Here is a 22085-nt window from a genome sequence, read left to right as displayed (position 1 = left end):
GTAAACTGTGCTCTCTGGTGACAGTGAAAACAAATAAGTACCTTGAATGCCACAGGGAGGACAACTGTGTCTGCTTTCCTACCAGATGAGCCCAGAAAGTCAGTATCCAGTAACAGTGCCAGAGCTTGTCAGCAGCTGGGTTGTAGGATCTGAAAAGGTAACTGAAAATCTTCCAAGTTGACGTCCAAGTTCGCTAACAAATAGTTCCATCTAACATGCGGTTATAACAAAAACGGAGCTGCAACTACAGAAAATGCATTCTATTTTTTATTTTTTTTTTGTTCAAGATCGCTCTCCCAAATTTGATTGTGAGAATTTGGGCTTTACATTCTCCCATCGAATGCATGCAGTGAGCGTACCAATCTATTCTTTGACATAAAGAGAACCCCAAGGAAAAAGAAATATGAGGAATAACATATTGTTTTCCTTTTCTTGCGTTTAGATGCAGGATCTAAGATCAAACATATGGCTCTTCTTGCACTACAAGTAATAATAATGGATACACACAACAGTAGCCAGACTTCAGAGCCTTCAAGGCAAGCACAATTATCTGTTTGTAGATCATAAATCTTTAGATAGATTGTTACATCACCTGGCTCATCTGGTTTTAGGACAAGGACCGAATTGTCAGGTTTTGTGCCATACCTACAGACAGACACCGCTCAACCTGCTACAGCAGAGAGTAATTTCTGAGTTTGCACCTGTTCAACATCCTCAAGTTCATGGCACCAGTACCTGCTAGTAGTTTACAATCAGGTAGAGATGATCACTCCGACAACCTCCATACCATGAGGCAACCTCCTTAATGCTCAGCATCATCACCTTTGTGCTGCAAATTGAGATAGGGAGCTGCCTAACTCATGGTGCCTAGACAACAACTAAGGGTACCTATTAAAATCCTACAGGTTGGTATAACCCTAAAACTCCTGAAAACTAAACCAAATTTATGGAGATCACTCTTCCCATATATTTAAGCATTTTTTGACTGAAAAACGATGTCAGATCTGAACTTTATCCATAGGAAAATATAAAATGTCAGAAGCATGTTTCATGATGGACACTTTTTGCATCTAACCCACTGTTTACAACAAATATTTGAAAATTTGGATATGATGGCTTGAAGCATGAGCGACAAGTTTAACGTATCACCTTCATTACCTCGAGGCCTTGGTATGGAATCTTCTGAATAGAACACAATAATATTTTAAGCATAAATTTACTTGCTAGGTGTCGCATAATAGTAAACCCTGCAGCAGATTAATGACAACCAGATGCGTGGCTGGGATCCAGCAACTTATGGTTAGGCTTTTATCAACTATGGTTGACTAGGGAACCTTTTGATCTGAGTTGTTTGGCTTTTATCGATATGATTTTCATGTGAACTACCATGTTATTTCTAATTTTTGTTTCTTTTTACCTCTTCTATCATCTTAAAATAGGCTGTTTTTTCCCACAACAGCACTCTGTGGGAAGATTTGATTGTGCTTTCAGATATGAAATTCATGTTTCCCTCTCTTTAGATGTAGTACGGACCTCAATTTTTATGATAAAATCTTTTTGGGGTACTACATAGTGTGTGCATAGTGTATATCTCCTTTGAATGATAGCACATAAAAAAAAACCAATCTTATGCACATTACCTTTTTATATAGATATAAGCACCGATGGTTAGAACTTATTGCATAATACTAGATAAATGCCCCAAACCAAAGCAAGTGCGGAAATATTGAATTACTTGGATTATAAATGCTAATAGGGCTAACATGAGATGGATGAAATAGTTGTTAACACAAACATATGGGCAGTTGATCAAATAGAACATTTAAGCATTAGATACAGCATCAATATAATGGAAGTTATAGTCAAAAACAGCATTTAAGTCATCTTCTAGAGAGTACAATGAACTGCTAAAATCAATATGGACAATAAAAAGCTAGTGCTTAGTCATTCACAACTTTATAACTCATGATATACAGAAAGTAAATCCCCAAAATTGGACATCATCTTTCACTCCAGAAAATACCTTTTACAGTGTCTAAACAACCAAAGATTCAAAGCATGCTGGCATCTTGGTCAATGACACTGCATTAGCTTGCCCATTCATTGTCGCATTCTGCCTGTGGCTGGACCTTTTGAAGCTTTTAAACGAGCATGCTGTCCCTCTAGCCTTGCTTCAAGTAATTTTTCCTTTAAAGTGTTCTCTTTTACCCCAGATGGTAATTTTGATGAGCATTCAGATATCTCAATATCAGGAGACGTATGCAGGTAGTTCCACTGCCGCGCTGGACTGGCTAGATTGTGGAAATCTCCTGAAGCAGTGTTATCACCAACTAAAACAAAGTGACCCCTCCATGAAAATTGATCTTGGGACTGTTCCCCATGATAATTATCTTGATCAACCTCGCAAATTTCTGACTGATTTTTGACCGCATTATCGATCAGATGGTCTGATCCCTGCCTGCTATCCCACTTCAGATCTATGCCCTGCCCAACTTCTGGAACATGATGATTATCGGATTTCTGTGAAATAACACGCCCAATGTGATCTGCTTCCACACCTCCAGTTTCTTCATCAGTCTGCAAGTGTATGACCTGTACTCTATCCACAAGCTGTTCATTTCCACACAGCTTCATCTTATCCATCTGTTCCTTGAATTGTGCTTGCAAGCCAGAAACATTCTGACCCTTGAAATTTTCAGAATATCCCACCTTCTTCCCTGTGAAGTTAGATTTTCTTGCTGACTCCAGTTTTTCAATGCTACTTCTACCATGAGATTTTAACTGGTCGTAGATTTCACTATCACCGCCAACCATGTTAAGCTCAAAACAATGCAAGTCACTTGCTACAGAATCATCATCTTCGGCATCTCGAGGTGCACTGGCAGCCCCATTCAAGTGGACAGACTCCAGGGATTGGCGACGCAAATTTCCATCTTTCTGGTACACACCGTCATTCTTATAGCTATTGGATTGTCTAGCTTGAAGGAAAGATTCAATTTCACCATTTAACCTGTCTGTAACTGTGCTTTTTTCGGCCAAATCTCCCCTAGATTTAGCAATCTTCATCTGCATCCGCTCATCCAGCCATGCTTCTGAAATATGAAGTACCATCCGATCAACTTTATGATCACAACCTTTTACAGACTTCTGTCTCAACTCCCTGACTTCCTGTTCATAATCCCTAATTCCCTTTGCAAACTCATCGCAAAGGTCCTCCAAAAGGCTATTTGCTTTTTTCTCTCTCTCCAGATCCTTCACTGCCTTCAAGAATGCTGCTTTCACTTCAGACAACTCTTTGCCTAGTTTTCGATGCAGACTTTCGGAACGTCTTCTCAACCTTCTCTCATCTTCAAGCTCATCCCTTATGAACTGCACAGCTGCTTTGATCCTTTCCTGCTCCTTGTTCTTCCGGACCAGTTTGGCCTGAGCAACTTGTTTCACCAAATCATCCATTTCGTGACGATATGCTTGCTTCTCTTGCATCAACTCCTGAATACATGCCCGTGCATGCTCTAGCTCCATCTTCAATTGTTTTACCAACGATGCATTGGATGCATGTTGTTCTTCCAGGCTCCAAATCCTATTCAGAACTTTCAATAATTCAGTTGATGTTTTAAGGCTATATCCTGCCTCACTGAGCTTTCCCTTAAGATCTAAAGAACTGCTAGGAGTGATAGCTTGGTTAAAAGCTGCAACCTGCAAAATGCAGAAAAAAACCCGTTAAATCATATATAGCCAGAAGATAACTTTTAAGGAATCAGGAATATCGGACCAGGATATACAAATATATGATGATAACTAACAAGACTATTTCTTGTACCAGTAATTCCAGAGGAAAATAACACAGGACAATGCTTCATTTATCTAACAAATCCTTCATCCAATGCATCAATGAAACACATTCCAAAGTCAAAAAGGATTTGCAAACAGAACACAATTTAAATGAAAAAGACAATCCAACTAAGATCTAAGTGAAAAAAAAAGATGGAATACCTCCATTGAGCTGCTATAACTAGTGGGAGATACAGGTTGGGGAGCATGACTATGCCTTTCGCTCAACTTATGTTGTTGGATCGGTGAAGCTGCAACATGCCTCCTTAAACTACCAGAAGTTAGAGGCTGGCATGAGAAATCAGAGAATGGTTAGTTGTAATAATGGCTAATATAAATTATATTAAATGCAGACAAGTGACTGCAGGTTACAGAGAGAATAAAATAATACAAATGGTGGTTTGTGAGTTAGAAATACGATAATAGCTGTGCATACGGGACATGTCTTCAGTAGCATTGTGCAAGAACTTGAGCACAGTGTGTAATTACCTTGATGCAGGCATAGGAAATACTCCCAACAAATGAATAAACACTGCATGAAACATAATCAGGAATTTGTGTCCCATGGTCTTTATTTCTTCTATATGAACCTGTTTTCCTACCAATTTTTCCATAGGCTCCCAAGCATTTCCCTTTTTGAAACTGATTGGAAGTGTTAACTAAATACTTATGCAGGGGAATGCTACACGACATGTGAAGTTACTCAAGAGAATATGATGCCAAGTCTTTGAAGATCACTAAGAAAAATAAACAAGTAGTTACTCTAGAGTCAGAAACATGGTTTGAGATCTCAGAGAAAAACAAAAGTTGTTTCAATATTCCTCAATATCTTCAAAACATCAAAACACACATGACGAAGAATCAGGCAGTGCCATCAGTCACTTCATCCTTTTGTAAATTTTGCCCACATTCAGGTGTAAATTGGATTAAATTCATTCCTAACTATTTTAATTTTTCTTACAACTTAAATATCTATCTTACTAGTTGTTCTTCATTAGCACGACTGGTACTTGGCATTTTCTAGATATATATGGTTTGTTATAAATGCAAATAATTGGACAACATATTTTGACAAAATAGCAAATCTATAATTATATGAAGATAGTGAAACAGTAGCATTGTGCTTTTTAAATCAACATGGTTTTTCTGCTTGTCTTTTATTTATTAAATTGTTAATTTATGAGTACTCAATTCACACAGGCAGTAGTCATCCAAAATTTACACCAGAATAGTACCTGACATTGAACCTTGATTTGATAATATGTATGACTGAAATTGCATGCTTGGAAGTAAAATGCAAGACTAGCATGGCACTGGATGTTGTCTCTCAAAAGTCAGATGAAAATGTTTGCTGATAATGGTACACCTAGCCTCTTCTGAAGAGAAGACAAATTCTCCATGATGTACATGTGACCATATCTTATTGTTGTCTAAACACACTGCTTGTATTAAGGTTGTATCTTTCATATCTGTACCAGGTTTTCAGCATCCAAGTGGTATCTGTACCAACAAAGTAGCATCCCAGTCTACCAACAATTTTCACGAGCAATTATTCAAATAAACTATGAACATCGCAACCACCATAGTTACTTCATTGGTGGCTATGGTAGTAAATTCAGAAGTACCCAAGACTCAACTTGTAAATGGTGTAGATTATCTCCATTACAACTCCTATAAAGTCTTTTACACAACTAGCGAAGAGACGAATTCATGTTTCTATTTTTTCAACCAGAATCGTTCTAGCGTTCTAAGACACCACATTGACTATGAATGCACTAAGAGAGGTACTTTCCCATGGTCAATCTGAAAGCCGAATTACAATTTCAAGGACTAAAAATTTGATGATAGTAGTGCTCAAGGCACAAATTTACCAACCTATTTCCATGCAAAAGGGCTGAAGGCCGCACATATACGAAGATAAAATGAAGATATTGAAAAGTATGAAGTTCTTCTATCACAACTTAGAAAATAAGTAATGAAAGAAGATTATCTTCTGTTATGTATATCAAAAAGACCCAAAGTATAGACATACGACTAGCTTGCAGCATACAAATTAGCACTGGAAGAGAACAAACTACAGAGAACTAATAACCTTAACCCTGACTAGCAAGCCTTATCCTATCTAATATGGTATCAACTTTTACAAATCATGGTATATCCATATAAGAACATTTTAGTTCGGCTCTCAACATGATCCTTTTGCACAATTTTCATATTAATAAACACTTATATTTCCTCTTATAAAAAAGGTATCTGTATATCTGCATACACATAATTAGAAAAAATTATGCTTGTAAAGCCTCATCAAGCGCTTGTCATTCTATGCAACCTTGAGGGGGCAAACCTACCAACATCAACTTATTCTCCAAATTTGTCAATCATCAAGGATCTGTATAAAGAAATTAAAACTTTACCAATCAAATCAAGTCAAATTCAATCTATCAACACAAATATTACAAGTTATTGAAATCATCTCCGATCCCTCTCAGTTGATGCTTTATATTTCAAAAACAGACATTTTTAATTCAATCAGATCAAAATCAATCGACTCTTCTTCTTTTTTCCATCGGTCACAAGATGAATGAATGCTCTTGACATCATCTCCAAATAACGTCATCTGTACGTTACCCTACCATTCTTCTGATAACTAATTCACAACATCCATCAAGAATCAACCGCCCAAGAAACCAAAACAATCCTATGGAATCACGACTCTAAAAAGGATAAACCCCCCAAAAAAATCGCAGCACGACAGTCACGATGAAAATCACTAAACCAACAAGAACAGAAAAATCTAAACCTGCAACATTAATACGTTAAGACAGCAAATCCAAGAAACCCATCAGCCAAGAGACCCCCAAAACCCCGAAAAACTCAAAAGCAAAAGGAAAGAAAAGAAAAGAATCTTACTCGATCTTTGGGACCGAGCGGCCACTCGCCAAGAACATCATCGATGCCCCTCCCTTCCTTGCGGCGGCGCGTCCTGGCGCTCCTCCGGCTCATCCTGGGGTAATCCAAAAGGTCCTGTATCTCCCAGAGATTGGCCCCGAGCTTTCGGGCAGAGACGGAGCTCCTCCTCCTCTGGGCCCTGTCAAGGCCGCCGGGGTCCGAAGGGCCGGGGGAATCCTCCAGCTTCCAGGAGGGCACCGGGGTAGAGGGGCCGCCCCTTTTGCCCACGGATATCCCTTGCCTCAGCTTTCGGCCCAAAGACGACTCCTTTCCACCGCCTCTACTCCCTTCATCTACTGCTGCTCCCCACTTTTCCGCTTCCATCAACCCGTCTCCCCCACCTTTTTTTTAATCGAGACTATTCACCCTTCTCCACCTGGAGCCATACGCCCATACCCTCCTCTATCCCCTCCCATTCCCCTCACTGTTCCTTGACCTCCTTTCTTCTCTCTCTTCCTGGTTTCTTCAACTTTTTTTTTTTTTGCCCTCTTGTTTTGGCTACCGTTATTACTAGTATTTTCTCCGGTGCAACAGATTTGTATTTGAGTACCATGGTATTGGGTCCATTATTAGCAGGATCTAGCCCCGTGAAAAAGACTGCTCTTCTTTCTCTCTCTAGCTAGAGGAGGGGAGAGAATTAAAAATTGGAAATTTGGGGGCGGAATGATTTGATGTGCGTGGGGACAACGGCATTGTGCTTTTCGTTGAGATTTACGAGGATTGCCCTGGCCTTTCCCAGATCAGTTGCCACAGCGTGAGCCCGCATGGCAAAAGTTGGCTAGCAGGAAGATTTGATCCCGGACCAGGTCCAGATCTACGTTGTTGTTATGTAAGGAAATATAAATATATAAATAAATCTATTTTATTTTATTAATTTAAGTTTTTTTAAAAAATGATGATTTTATGATATTAGAATAGAGATCCTGAGTTCGAATCCTATCTCCGCACTCTTTAACTTTATTATATAAAAAAAAATTACAGATTGGGCTCGTCCATTAAAAAAAAAGATCCAGCCCATATATAATATATGAGAAAAAGTATAAAAAATAAAAATATATAAATAAATCTATCTCATCCTATTAGCATAAATTTTTGGAACAAATTGTGAATGAGATCATTCTCCTACCAATTAGTTAGAATCAGCTGCATTAATTTTTCCCGTTTTGCAGATGTTGAATCTTTCCTTACTGCTTCCCCTATATGGAGATGTTTCCTAGAGGCTTGTTACAATTAATTCAATTCTTTGACAAAAAAAAATGCCAAAACTCAATGCTTCTAGTTAGCCAATACCACTTATCTGTTAGGTCCAGATAGCAACGCGTGCTGTTAATGAATAAAATAAATGTTACATTCTCATGCGCCCAGCGTCCGTAGCTGGCCTCGACAACACTAGCTCCGCTTGAACTCTAATCCCTTCCAATCCTCTCCTTCACTGCCTCCACCTAGGACTTAAAATCCCATCACTCCAGACTCGTGATGTTGCTCCGCAATGGATCTCGTTCTCACACAAGGGGCTCAAATTGCTTGTTAGTTAAGTGCACGCCAAATGTTTGTACGAGGGTATTACTTCCCATGGTCCATGGATCAAGTTTTCAATACAACATCGACGATGGTTTCGAACCCCACGGCCCTTTTCTTTCTTTAGGTGAACTGCCCGGAATTTTTTTTAATTTTTTTTACATAATTTTTTTTAAAAATTTAAATTTATGTGAACATTTTTTAAAATTTATATTTATTTTGTACCTTTATAAAAAAACAAAACACTGTTTTTCACAAATATTTTGAATATAATATTTCGTTAAAAGTCATTAATAAAAACTATATTTATTTTAATTAAAAATAAAATAAAATAAAATTTTGTACATCTACTATTAAGAATATTTTAGTTATTTTAATTTATTTATTTTTTGTTGCAGGGTATATTTGCAAAAATAAGAATAAAAAAATATAAAATAACAAAATAAATATTTTATGAGGATATATATATATATATATATATATATATGTATATATAAATATTAATTTTGAAAAGTATTTATGCAAAATTCGGGGGGTGTTCATGCGATTTTTTTCTTTTACTACATATAGGAGAGAGAAATAAATATTGAAAATTTTAACTAGCTAAATAGGAGAGTTATTATTATTATATTTTAGGGGATAAACAGGAAACAGATTCATTTATTCGATATGTTGGCCCCGTCCACGGTTCCAATCCGATCTCTCTCTCTCTCTCTCTCACTCTCTTCGTCTTTCGTCCTTGGCCCTCGCTCAACCCAACTAGTCGGTGCCCTTCTCCGTCGACTGCTCCGAGCAAGGGCGGCGGCCTCGCGCGAGACCTCACAGTCCAAGGTACGGCTGCCGGCCCATCCTCCCCCTTTGGGCTCCCTTGTCCTTTATTCTTGTTGTCACCAAAATGAAGCGCTCACAGTGTATAAATGTTTGGATCTCTAAGTCGCTTTTTGTTTGATAAATTACTCTGGCAATATTTTTGCATCGAAACAGTTGATTGCTTGCTTTTATTTTTTCTTGTGTTGCTGTGCTTTTCCTAATGGTTAGTTTAATTGGTTGTTTGATTCCGAAAAAATAAAATTGTGGTATTTATCCTCCAAAACTTAATTAGCTGCGGTTATCTGACTCGGGAAAAAAATCGTCGGACTATCTGAAGAAGTTTGCAGATTTCCTTTCTTTGTCGATGATGATTGAATGTGTGCAGGAAGAGGAGTGAAAGGTTGCTTGTTTTGATTAGAGTTTCTGGAGAAGCTACGATGGCTCAGACATCGCCTCAGAAAGTGGTATCAGTGTACCTCTACATCCCCAATATTATAGGTAAATTTACTGATGTTAAGCTTCGTAATCTCTTTTTTTTAAGCTTCGTAATCTCTTTTTTTTTTATTGGGAACCCCATCTACCCAGACCTGTAGCCCAATTTTCAGCTTTTGTAGTGTTCTTCCATTATGGTTGTTCTAAATCCTCGAGAAAAGGTGGGAAAAAGAGAGGAAAAAAAAACCTTGGTTTTGCATGATGTAGGAGCAGATCGCAAAGAGACCAAGCGTGGCATTATCATGCAAACCAGGCTTAACTAACAAATTCTTTGTTGCAATTTACTTGTGATTGGTACATCTAACAATGGGGGAGATATGAAGCTTATTATTTCTTAGTACAGAATTGCAGGTGCACAGAAATGAGATTATAAACGTTCCACAAGTTAAGGGGCTTTAGTTTGTTGGTTACAACAATGTGCAGGATATTATTAAGAATGCATTCACTTTCACATTGTAAGTGTACTGCTGATTGGTAAGATTTAAAAAGCAGAGATGGTGAAAGGGTTCGAGGTATTAGTATTTTCTTGTTTGAATGTGCAGTTGAGGCTTCTCAACTTAATTTGCAGAATCAAGGATAAAACTTGCCTTGGGCTCCTCTAGCTGGCTCAGGAAGAGGTCAGATGGTCCTAAGGTCAAGCCATTAGATGATCGTCTACATATCTGGTGTCAATGATAATCCTTTTTCACCATATCCAAGTCTCTCTCTCTCTCTCTTTATCTCTCATGCACACAGTGTTGTTATATGTAAAACGCAAGTACTATAGCACTTCTTCCTTGTCTATTGCACTTCCTACGGGCACTGCATATGAGAAGTTCAACTTGTCTCTTTTTCTTTCTTCTGCATAGCTCTTTTATTTCTTATCATCTTCTGTTCTCCTTTATGTATGCATTACGATACAGTAGTTAGAAACTGAAGGGCCAAAAATAAGCTATCTTACATACTGGTGTGACTTCTTCTCATGCTTTATCTTGCTTTCCTCTTGCTTGTCATTTCATTTCAGCCTTTATCATGACAAGTAGCATGGTCTTCTTTGACAGTGAGGCCCCACTTGGTATCTCTTTGTAATATTGCATTAGTCTTAGCTATTTTCTTCTATGAAGTATGTGAATGATGCATTTTCATAGCATGTGGCCAATAATGGTTTGGACCTTTTTTTAGCATTGCCCTTGCCCTTCTATTCAGCATTTCTTTCTCTCTTCACTTAATTTCTAAGACACTAAGGGGTGGAACACTTTTCTGTTAGGTGTTTGATGACCCATGAATGGAAAGAACACTTTCAGTTAGTGGCCTTCATTCAGGAATGTCAAAGGGCCAACCCATAATTTTATGTTGTTTCGGTGTTGGTTATCAGCCTGAACCAATTAAAATTCTGTTTTATGCTCTGCCTAAACCTGTTCCATTGACATCCCTAAACTTTAATCAGAGTGCCCTTTCTGTGAGCAGCTTCTCCCTCTCCCTTTTGTTCCTTTTCATCAGTGAAGGTGTCAAATGTATGATAGTTACATTCTTGGAGTCCATGTGTTATAGACCTAACCATTAGGCATTTCATGTAACTGGATCAACTAGGAAACCAGTAGGACTATGAAGTTGTCCAGGTTTGGACTCCTTTGCTAGCCATGAGCAAGACTGTACCCGGTCTTTGGTCAAGCAGAACATGTGAAGTGAATTTATTTTTCTGTTGTCCGGGTTTCCTATACCTCCCTTAGAGGTTATAGATGGCAACTCCACAAATTACTCTGAGCATGATAGGTGCTTTTCTTTATTAGAAGGGGTAACTACTAGCAAATGGTAAGTTAAGGTTTCATGATATGGTTTTGGAAAGATTTCTTGCTTTGAGAATCTACTCTTATTACTCTACTCACTGAGTGGTATTTGTTGGGTGAAGAAAGATATGCACGCATATATTTTTTGATGATCGATGTTAGCTGATTATCAACTTAGTGAACAGACGGGTGTAAGTAGTTGGGCTGACAGTAGAATTTGCTAAACATCAGAAACATCGACAAGTTTATCAAAGTGGAGAATGAGAACTGCACTGATCACAGAGGGGAAAAAAGAAGAAGAAAAGAATGGCATGTGTTTTGTTACAATTTCAAATCTCAGTTTCCTCTAATAAGTGGGGAATGACATAAATCACTTATGGCTAGGAATTTGTTGGCTATGCCATTTAGTCATTTTATATTTTTGTCCATTTGTTTTAAATACTGCATCTTGACACTTAAGAAATTTTTATATTACAATTTTCAATGGATATTCTGTTGGAAGGAAATTTCCTCCTATCAAATGTTCTTGGAAGCTACCAAGATATTCATCGAATATTTGACACTTTGACACTCATTCCAAGCATTCATGTGACTTTGGTTTCATGGGGTCCTTTATTTTTTATTTTTTAAACGATATGCAGGCTATATGAGAGTCCTAATGAATTGTGTGGCATTTGCTCTTTGCTTTTCCAACAAAACACTTTTTGCTATACTTTACTTCTTCAGGTAACTATCGTAATGGTAATTCACTTTTGATGTTCATAAACTATACTGCATATAGTTTTTTGGTAATGGATTGATAGTAGTTGAGAATTTCAGCTTTTTCTGTGATGGACTGGATGGTTGGTTTGCACGAAAATTCAATCAAGGTAAGACTTGGTTATTTTCTCCCCTTCATTCAGGTTTTTCAATGCTTTACATTGCTATAAATGATCTCTTCCAGCTTGTTTTGTTTTAACAATAATACAATTAATGAACCATAAGGTCCCATAGATGGTTTGGCCTTTAAATAAAAACAAAATATCATGTTTTCTGTCTTCTTAACACTATTCTAATTTTTATGAAGAGATAACATCGCAAAATAATAATAATCACTGTTGCATGGATACTAGCATGGGAATTGGATTTGGACATGTATACAAGTAACTGAATCTGCAAAATTAAAGGAGATATGGGGACACATAGAGGGGCGATGCTTTAACTAAATGTTATATATTATATTTCTTTTAGGTATTTATAATGGAATATGTCAAAAGACATTATTTGCTAAGGTGTTTCAGTATACATGTTCCTTATCCAAATGCCAACATTAGCTTAAGGATACAAGAAACACGGCACTTTTTAAAGTTATTTTACTACCTACATCGTTAACAAGCTTTAAAAGATCAAAAGCCTCCTTCCTACTGACTACTTTGAGTTGAACTTCTTGTTAGAAAGGGCAAACTCTTCACTGATCTCAAAAACCTGCAAATTGAAAACCTCTCAAGTGCCTAAGAGACTGATGCCTATCTCATGGGGATATGTATCTGAACAGTATCTTTGAGGTGGTCAAAATGGTCCAGGTAATGCTGATAACATGGCACTCAATCTAACTGAATATATTAAAGAGCGTTGCTAAATAAAATGGAGAGTAAGCGTGAGACGTACACAAATACATAATACGATTGAGTGCCCACTTCCAACTGCTTCTAGAATCATGTGATGCCTCTATTATTTGGTGAAGCAATGATAGTGGGACATTTTGACAAGTCTCAAATAAATTTACACTGTCTGTGCTTGATTACTTCTTCAAGACAGTATTTTGAAGAACTCTCAATTGATCTTCTATTATTCTTGCTTCAATATTCAATTATCTTCACCCTCAAAGATTCTTGTCTTAGACACACATGATCTACTGCTAATTTTAATCCTTAGTACTATCAGAACGGGCTTTCAAGAAAACCAATTCTCATGTTTAAGTTCATTTTTAGTTGAATGTGAAGAGGAAGCTCTCAGTTCACTTGAACCTGTGTTCTGAATCAAAGCATGGTAGTGTTTTAGCTCATTAGAAATTTGAGGTTCAATACTATTTTTTCTTTTTACTCAACCCTTTGACTAAAGCAAAATTAGCTTTTTCTCTCATGTCACCTGCTATTTTACAAAAGCTATTAATTTTATCTTTTGCTCGTAAATTGAGGTTATCCCTTTATATTAAGCCAATGATTTTTTTAATTTTCATGTCAGGTCTTTAAATAGCTGAAGCTAACTTGTTAAAAAGGAAAATGCTGAGGTTAGAAATTTGATTAATTTATCTGATCTTATGGTCCAGTGTCAACCTTTGGAGCTGTTTTGGACATGATAACAGACAGGTACTCTCTGTCAAACTAATATAGGCATGCTTTTATGGAATCCCTGTAACCAGTCTACCTATTGGCATTGTTCTCTACATAAATCGTCTGTTTTCAGCACACAATCAGTTCATCTTATCTGATTTATGCCCGCATTCTTCAGAGTAAGCACTGCTTGTTTATTGGCACTCCTGTCCCAGTTATACAGGTAGACGTGTATTGTAGTTTGATGTCATTTGGTTTGGAATCCTGTCTGCATGACTCATTATCGTGCTACAATTTTCTCTGCAGGCCAGGCTTGATTTTCTTGTCATTGCTTGGATTGGATATTGCAAGCCACTGGTTGCAAATGTATAGGTATTACTATTTCTTGCTTGCATTGGATATTGCAAGAAGAAAATTTTAACTTGCACATGGACCTTGTCATATGGAGAAATCTATTGGAGAACATGAAAACTCACCAAAAGATCATCTAACGTTAAGGGATGTTCACTGAAACTGACTATTACTTTTTATTTTTCTGTTATCCACACTATGCTCTTATGGTCAATAATAATTTCACTCTCTCTTCAGAGATGATTTTAGTTCTCTTTTCCAACCCAACGTAAAAAATAAATGTAGGTAGAGGGAATAACTATAATGATGTTTTTTACTTGCAATAACCTAAATTATTTAGTACAGCTGTATTGCCTTCAACCTTGCAAGTTTTATAGTATGATTCAAGGTCGACCAAACCGGTATCCATACCGATCGACGACCGATTTGGTACTGTACCGACACACAGTATGCAGAGGCGTGCCAGTTCTGAACTGGCATGCTAATTTTTTTTCAATGTTTTTAAGTTTAATTTATTGGTAACCAATTTTTTTCAATTTTTTAAATGATTTTAAGTATAATTTGACGTTTCTTGATTTTTTTTATGCTTCTATGATCTCGATACAATCTAAATGATGCCTCTTGATATTTTAGAGTGATGCAAAATATAAAATGATTAATGAGATATTGTATGCTATAAGAAGCAACATAAAATATTCTAAAATCAATTAGCGAGATACAAAATATAAAATGATACAATCAGTTATATATATTTAAAGTACAACATGCATACTATTATCTAAAATTTTATTGAGTGGCGATGCTTCACGTAGATATTCGGATCATTAGCATAATTACAAGGCACATCAGCCCATCCCTCTAACTAAGCAGCGTTGTAGTCCTATATGCTCATATTATAAGGAACGCGCTCTAGGTTATAACCATTTTTGGATCTCTTACTGAAGTTTTGGCTTTGAGAGGTGTCCTTTGGCTAATAATACGGCTGTGGAGGGGCCCATCTGAATACGCCAACAGCAAAATTTGATCCATAAGATGCTCCAAGCTGCATAGCGTAGTAGCCACCGGAAGATGATACCTCAGATGCATCATATCTATATTCGTAACCATATGGATCATAGACTGTCTGTGGTTGTAGGTAATAGGATCCAGTATACGATTTGAAACATGTTAGTTTATGAATTCCATTCCACATGCGAGGTTATCTGCAGTTGCATTATACCCTTCCGTATGACCTCGAGGAGCATGTCCCCTATATGTAAGCGTATCCTCGCAGGCTCTAGCAAATTCTGCATTGCGGTTCTTATCTTATGTAGCATGCGTAAACTGAAATTCATCGATAAATCGAAGATCATTTTGCGACTGTCTCATAAATGATAGTCTCATATCCTCCACTCTCGCCCTGGCTAGCAGATCCATGACCACCAGAACTGCCATCGTTGCTCTTTCTAGTCTCTGAATTTGAGTGAATTGACTTCTCCACACTCTTCATTAGGGCTGGAAGTGGGCCAGGCCGGGTCGGGCCACACCCCTACCCAAGCCTGGCCCGAAATTATTTTTCGGGCTTCGGGCCGGGCCGAGGCCCGAACAATTTTACAGAAACGCGGCCCGAGCCCGGCCCGGGCCCGTTTGGGCCCAGTTGCATCAATGCCTCCCTCCTTCCATGCATCCCGCTCATATAGTACACGTGAGGAGGAAGAGATCAAGGCGATGATCAAGGTGAGGAGGGAGCCGTGAGGAGCGTGATTAAGGCGCTGTGCCGGGTGCGGGACTCGAAGGTGCAGCAGGGCTGGGCTTCAGTTCCTCGTCGGGAGGATCGCTCCTTTCCTCAAGAGTCAAGACCGGTAGGTACGCGGATCGCGTCAGCGAAGGTGCTCTGGTTTACCTCGCCGCTGTCCTCAAAAGAAGCTCTTGTTGGCGCCACAGAAGGTGCGGGAGCGGCCAATCGATCTGAACCGAAGAAGAAGAGATCCAGAGCCGAAGAAACAAGGGATCGGTGGAACGGCCACTGAACTCTCCTCCGGATCCTTTCGCAGGCGGCGGGGGGCTCCTTCTCCGCCGGACCGCAATGCGAACGGGGTTTCTCCTCCTTGCGGAGGCCGCCGGAAAAACCAGGAAACCCCCACAGGGAAGAAGAAAGACTTGGTTTTCGGCTTGGGAAGAGAGAATACGGAGAGCCGCCGGAAGAGAGAATATGAGGAAGAAAAAATTGGCTTGGAGTTTCAGCTTGGGAGGAAGACAATGCCCAATAAAAAAAAAAAAAAACAGCGAGAAGAACAGTTGTGTTTTCGGCTTTGGAGGGTGAACACCCAAAGGCATTCGGCAGTCGGGCTGGAAATGGGCTCGGGCTTGGACGGGCCCGGGCCGGGCCAATGAAATACCCGAGCCCGGCCCGAAATAGAAATGGGCTGAATAATTAAGCCCGAGCCCGGCCCGAAATGCAGTGAGCCTAGCCCATAGCCCGGCCCGCGGGCGGCCCGACCCGATGGGCTTCGGGCCGGCCCGAGCCCACTTCCAGCCCTACTCTTCATGGGCCTGCAACTGCTTTTCCTTTGTGCCTCTCTTTGCCAAACTATGCTAGGAGGTTTCATATTTTTCTTACTTACGACATATTAATAACAATCTAAAGCTATCATAGCTAATAGTTATTTAATAACGATAACTATTACGCCGGGAGTATGAGAACCGGTTCGGATCGGTCCGAGCGGTTCGGGGCCGATTCCAATTCCCACAGCCGAACCAACCCAATCTTGTGCCAGGTCGGCCCGATATAGCCCAAACCGGGTGGTTCAACAGATCATGGTATGATTTAGCGGTATTCTTAAGTGTTTAACAATTGGTATGTTTACGGAGCGCCAAAAATGAACTAATTTGTCATTATACTTGGTCCCATAACCAAATTATAAGTTACATGCTTTGATATTCGTTAGGGGTGGTGTTTTGAACTGCAGGCAGGTCGAGTCGGCAGATCTAAGCAACTCATCACATGTAAGCAAGTGCAGGTTGGGTCATTACTAGAACCTAGGAAAAGCCAAAACCATTCAAACCACTTGATTTGTTATGTAATGGAGAATATGCCCCCAACCCTTAACCCTAACCGTGTTGCAACCATTCTTCCTCTATTTTTTCTATACTGTCATTATCCCCTTAACATAGTGGATGCCTCATTTTCCTTGGTGGTGTGGAATGTTGGTTGTGGGATGTTTGAGGATAGGGCCTTGTGATCAGAATGACCGAGGGAAGGTATGGAGATGGGGCTCGTTGCCGGATGCAGTGGAATAGGGGAAGGATGGCATCTGGGGCTTTCTGTCAAAGGTGGCAGAGAAAAGGAGAGATGATGGTTGAGGCTCAGAATCAGAGGTGGCAGAAGGTGGGATTACAACTTGGTGCACCATATTGGAAGCAGTGAAGGGGACAAACCACAGGATAGGTTTGACACGAAGGCCAGGGAGTTAAGGGACATTGATCAGGGACTTGACCTTAAAAGTGCTGTATGAGAAGAGGAATTGGAACAGCGGGAGAGAGGGATAGCTGTGAGATCCAAACTAGAGAAGAATGGATCTTGGGATGAGATTCCAATCTCACCCCTTATTTTTTTTGTTTTGGTAGACTGGTGGACCACCGATGAACCCGTGCTGCCAAAATAGTTTGGTCAGGTTTGCAGGATTAAAACATTGATGAGAGGAGGACAAGGTTGTTAGTATATTGGCATGCTTTTGGACTATTGTGAGTAGTTCTTACAAAATATTAAATTTGTTTCCTCTCTATCTATAATTAACTGAGAATTTGTGTCGAAGAAGAGTAATTTTGTAACTCACCACTTTGTAGAATTTTAGGTTGCGATCTTTTCATACCAAAACCAATAGTATTGCCTGACAACAATTGTTTCAATGTTTGAGAGAAAGGAACGCATGGGCATTAATTCAACTGCTACTTACACACATTTAAATTCTATGAATGTGGGACAAAGTACACATTCCTATCCTGGCAACTTTTGCATCATAATATGAAGAGAGTCCATGCCTCCATATTGATCTAGCACACAAGATAAAAACAAAGGTGGATTTAGGGGGATGAAGTTGGTGTACTCAGTCATGCATCTACACAATGACAACTCAATGTGCTATATGTATACCTTTAAAACCGTTGGTTCCTAGGGTTTTACCAAAGTCATGTTTTGTTTGCCAAGTGAGTAGTAGGAGTAATATCAAAAGTACATACAATCTTATATTATGTCCTTTATTGGGCCTTTTCTTCACAACCTATGTGCAATGTGATCCCTGAACATGTTATATCAAAATTTTATCCTAAAGTTGCTATAGTACATCCTTTTGATATTCTAGATTGAGATGTAAATGGTTATATGTAGATTTTGTAATTAGTTTGCATCTCTTTTTTTTCTTTTCATGGACACGTGAACCTTAACTAAAGGAGACTTTAGACTTATTTCAGTAGTCATACGTTAGTCATTTGTTTAAGAGCTAGATACTGGTTATTTTGATTTCTTCCCCTCTTAATCCATATGAGCCAAGCCAAAACTTGTCCCTATTCATCCAAGTTTCTAAGTTGACTTACTCAAGTCAATATTTTTTTGGCATTACTCATACAATATCAAGTTTCAAGTCTGAGCCCTGCTTATAAGTTTTTAACCTGTCTTGTGATTGATTTTATGTTCTAGTATTCTGATGCTATGCAACCATAGTTCTTTCTTATCAGGCAAGACTAGTCACAAGGATGTAAAGGACAAGAGTAATTGGCTTTTGAAGGCATACTATGGGCAGCGATTATTCATGGCCTTTTGTTGTTCGGGATCTGAGGTTGTTAATCCTACCAAATCTTTTCTTTTTTAATTTCTTATACACTATATTGATAGTGGTTTTGCTTTGCCATGCTTTAGGTTCTTTACATCATTCTCTTCCTTCTTGCTGGTAACCAATCTGAAAGTGTGCTTGATGTAAGCCTTTCCTGTCATGCTCCCATTTTTGTTAGTTGAAAAGCTCTTTGTGACATACTTTTTCTTTCACTTTCTTTTTGACAGGTTTGCTTGAATGCTATGAAACAGAGTTCACTTCTTTCACTGATATTATGTTTAACTCTGATTGGATGGGGAATTAAGCAAGTGGTTAACATTATACAGGTATATTTCACTTTTTTATTTGTTTCTTGAGGGGCTCTTACCTCTTGCCTATTTAGATCCACAAATTTAAGTTTTTAGTTTACATTAAATAATGGATTCGGGATTTCTGGTAGTTAAGTGTATGTCAGCTAAAATGTTACTACTTCTGGACTATTGCTCTCTCATGTATTTATGAGTGTAATAGATGTCAAAAAAAATGTATAAGTATGTTCACAAACAACATATATATATATATATATATTTTTTTTTTTTCTTCTTCTTATACAACTAGGCCCTCTCAAGCTCATCACAAATCCATTATGGAGTTTGCTTATGATTCAGAAGAATGTGGCCATATTTCTTAAAATGTCAGTTATATGCTTACTATTGCTTCAATGACTGGAAACGATCAAATGATTGAGTAGATAGATGTAAGTTTGGCTGTGTTTGGTTTCCAAGAAAATGAAAGAAAGGTAAAACAGGAGAGAGAAAAAAGGAGAAAATTGTAAAATCTCATGTTTGGTTGAACTAATAAAATTGCAGAGAAAGTAGTTAGGAGTTGGATATATTATTTTGGATCACTTGCTTATTTGTTATTTTCTCTCAAAATTGCTACCTTTTTGAGAAGGAAACGAAAAATTAGGCTTTTTGGGGAAAGTTTTGATCCATTGTCTTGTCTTTGTTTTTCACTTCCTGTATCAAGCAATGTAAGGGGAAAGACAAACTTTTTTCCCCGCTTCCTCAGCAACCAAACAGAGCCTAGGTTTTGCACAAAGTAAGAATTAATGTCCATAGCTTAATAGTTAATATGCTTGTGAAAAATTGTCAGGCTGAATAGCACTACAATTATCACAATAAAGTGGCCTAGCATATGCAACTCCCATGCTGCAGAGAAGGTGGTAAAACCAAACAAGCACTGCAACTGCATAAGCTTGATAGTGAATATATTTTGCCTTAAAAATGATGTAGTTTTTTTTATCTTAGACCTAGTGAGTTGAATGCCATCTACTGAGAAGTTGGAAGAACAGTGAAGAGAGCAACACGAGGGGTGGGTGCCGAGTAATTGACACTTTTTTCCTGTATGAGGCACCCAAAAGACTCATCTCAACTTGTTACAGAATGCTGACACGTGGAATCAAAAATTATTTACTGTCTGTAACCAGAGTTCTTTACTTAACCAACAACCATTATGCAGGACAGCCACTAGCATTTCATACATGTAAGTTGCTTCATTTGTTTCTCGAGGGTAAGAAAAGCTGTCACACTAATCTGCATATTTGAAGGGCAGTTAGCATGAAATGAATTGCACCTGCCAGCAGCATTTTCACCATGCTCATTGTGGCCCTAAGTGTTCATATCTTTTTTGCACCTGTATAGACATTTTATTACACAATTTGTTTGATGCCATAAGTTTGGCATAAGAGATCAACTTGTAACATCAAGATTCAGGACAAAGTCTTTGTGCCTATAACTGCAAGCTATCCTCTTTCATGTTGCCTTATGTATTTTGAAGTTTGGAAATCCAGTATTTATTACTTGTGCCAGCAGCTACTAATTGCACCCCTCATATTTATGCTTCTTTTTCTTCCTTCTCCTGTTTCTTCTCTGTGCTCTTCCGTTTCTAGGCGTGAAAAATAACTTTTTAAGGGCATTCCGTTTTCTTGCTATTTCTTTGGCAATCCATGCCAATCTGTTGCACTCCCAACAACTTCTTACATGCTGGTTTGTTTGTTAATTGTTTACCAGCATTCGTTGAATGCTATCCTTTTCTGAGGCAATATATTGTGGGTGTCTGCTATAGTGATTTTGTATTTTATTACTTAAAGTTGCCTCCAGGACTTGTTCAAATCTTCCAATATGTTATCTAAAATATGCTTTTTATTGGTTTCAGATGAAGACAGCTGCAGATTCCTGTGTCTTTTATGATATGAAAAGAAGCAGGTGACCGTGAACCTCCACAAATGACTACTATTTGTCACCCACTCAATGGTTTAGTTTTGAAGCCTTGGTGAATTCCTGCATATGCTTGTATTCTCATGTTGAAGAAGCTTGTGCCTAATGTTTCAAATACTGTATATTTTCTGTCCCAAAGACTGAAGGCAAACACTTTGATGTTTTAGTTCTTAATCTATTCTCTGCTGTAGAGCTACTTCAACAACTAATGAATCGGCATGCTTCCGAGCTGTGGCACACAAGGTACTTAACTCTCCTTATATCATCTATGTCAATGGCTCAGATGAACTGATAACACAGTTTATCTAGATCCATGTCGTAAGTAAAACAAATTACAAAGACTCAGTTATTCCAAGCTGTCTGCCGATATTTTTGAACCAAGATATTGATATCTCAACCGATATGATAAATACAGATTAAAAACTATATCTAAACATTAATCTCAAGATTTATTAATGAAAATTTTGCTGAAAGAAACAAAATGTGATTAAAAATACTGGCCAAGATGAATAATTAAATCTTGGATTGGACCAATTTATCTTGGTCAAGGTAGTAAGGCCAAGACTTTTACATATATCATATTGGGTGGTGCCTGATGTTGGTATGTTGATCGAGTTTTCGGGCAAGATGAAGACCTTGGTGGTACATTTTTCTACCTCGAAAAGCATGAGTTTTTATGATTTTTTATGCTTTAGACTTTGGTACTTTTAAAAGATCAATGTTCTTCTGAAAAATGATCAATATTTATGTTTTTAAAGAAATTCAAGCTGTCAGCAAGCCAAAGGCATAAATTCTTAGATTTTCAAAATTAAATCTCTACGCATTTGCTAATTCTACTGGACTTAGACTATCAAGTTACACATTTGCTGAAGATCTATCATCAGTTGATCACAACTGCTGGTTCCAAAACTTATTCTCAATATTACAAAGAGACAAGCTTCAGCCTGGAAGTAATGTATGCTGCTAGTAATTTTTACTATGGACATTTCA

General features: G+C 38.2%; 2 protein-coding genes across 3 annotated transcripts; one reads left to right on the top strand and one right to left on the bottom strand.

The window, feature by feature from the left end:
• Positions 1–1805: 1805 nt before the first annotated feature.
• Positions 1806–7340, bottom strand: LOC103710867 (uncharacterized protein At5g41620). The gene is made up of 3 exons (XM_008796779.5): positions 6742–7340; positions 3994–4119; positions 1806–3696 (listed from the first exon to the last, which is right to left on the bottom strand). Exons 1-3 carry the CDS (start codon positions 7102–7104, stop codon positions 2101–2103), a joined length of 2085 nt encoding a protein of 694 aa, XP_008795001.3. The 5' UTR covers positions 7105–7340; the 3' UTR covers positions 1806–2100.
• A 1644-nt stretch (positions 7341–8984) lies between these two features.
• On the top strand, positions 8985–21341 carry LOC103710868 (putative CDP-diacylglycerol--inositol 3-phosphatidyltransferase 2). 2 transcript variants are annotated; one of them, XM_008796781.5, is made up of 12 exons: positions 9494–9606; positions 9944–10055; positions 10143–10298; positions 12008–12092; positions 12186–12235; positions 13675–13714; positions 13857–13901; positions 13985–14050; positions 18729–18843; positions 18924–18980; positions 19065–19163; positions 21034–21341. In XM_008796781.5, exons 3-12 carry the CDS (start codon positions 10247–10249, stop codon positions 21085–21087), a joined length of 663 nt encoding a protein of 220 aa, XP_008795003.2. In that variant the 5' UTR covers positions 9494–9606; positions 9944–10055; positions 10143–10246; the 3' UTR covers positions 21088–21341. The 2 variants fall into 2 exon arrangements, with proteins under 2 accessions (XP_008795002.1, XP_008795003.2); XM_008796780.5 differs by lacking the exons at positions 9944–10055; positions 10143–10298 and adding an exon at positions 8985–9129.
• Positions 21342–22085: the final 744 nt, after the last annotated feature.

The sequence above is a fragment of the Phoenix dactylifera genome, chromosome 5, assembly GCF_051530095.1.
Source record: "Phoenix dactylifera cultivar Ajwa chromosome 5, Ajwa_hap1_PhDact_Kaust_v1.1, whole genome shotgun sequence".
Taxonomy (NCBI): Eukaryota; Viridiplantae; Streptophyta; class Magnoliopsida; order Arecales; family Arecaceae; genus Phoenix; species Phoenix dactylifera.
This window is presented reverse-complemented; position numbering and strand designations above follow the sequence as displayed.

What these genes read in the sequence shown, in the direction of transcription:
- LOC103710867 (XM_008796779.5), bottom strand. Translation starts at nt 7,104, where the DNA reads ATGGAAGCGGAAAAGTGGGGAGCAGCAGTAGATGAAGGGAGTAGAGGC. An exon ending in CGCTCGGTCCCAAAGATCGA is followed by an intron (nt 4,120 to 6,741) that starts GTAAGATTCTTT and finishes TTCTCATGCCAG; the next exon opens with CCTCTAACTTCTGGTAGTTT. An exon ending in GTTATAGCAGCTCAATGGAG is followed by an intron (nt 3,697 to 3,993) that starts GTATTCCATCTT and finishes TGCATTTTGCAG; the next exon opens with GTTGCAGCTTTTAACCAAGC.
- LOC103710868 (XM_008796780.5), top strand. Translation starts at nt 9,546, where the DNA reads ATGGCTCAGACATCGCCTCAGAAAGTGGTATCAGTGTACCTCTACATC. An exon ending in CTACATCCCCAATATTATAG is followed by an intron (nt 9,607 to 12,007) that starts GTAAATTTACTG and finishes AACGATATGCAG; the next exon opens with GCTATATGAGAGTCCTAATG. An exon ending in AAGTGGTTAACATTATACAG is followed by an intron (nt 19,164 to 21,033) that starts GTATATTTCACT and finishes TATTGGTTTCAG; the next exon opens with ATGAAGACAGCTGCAGATTC.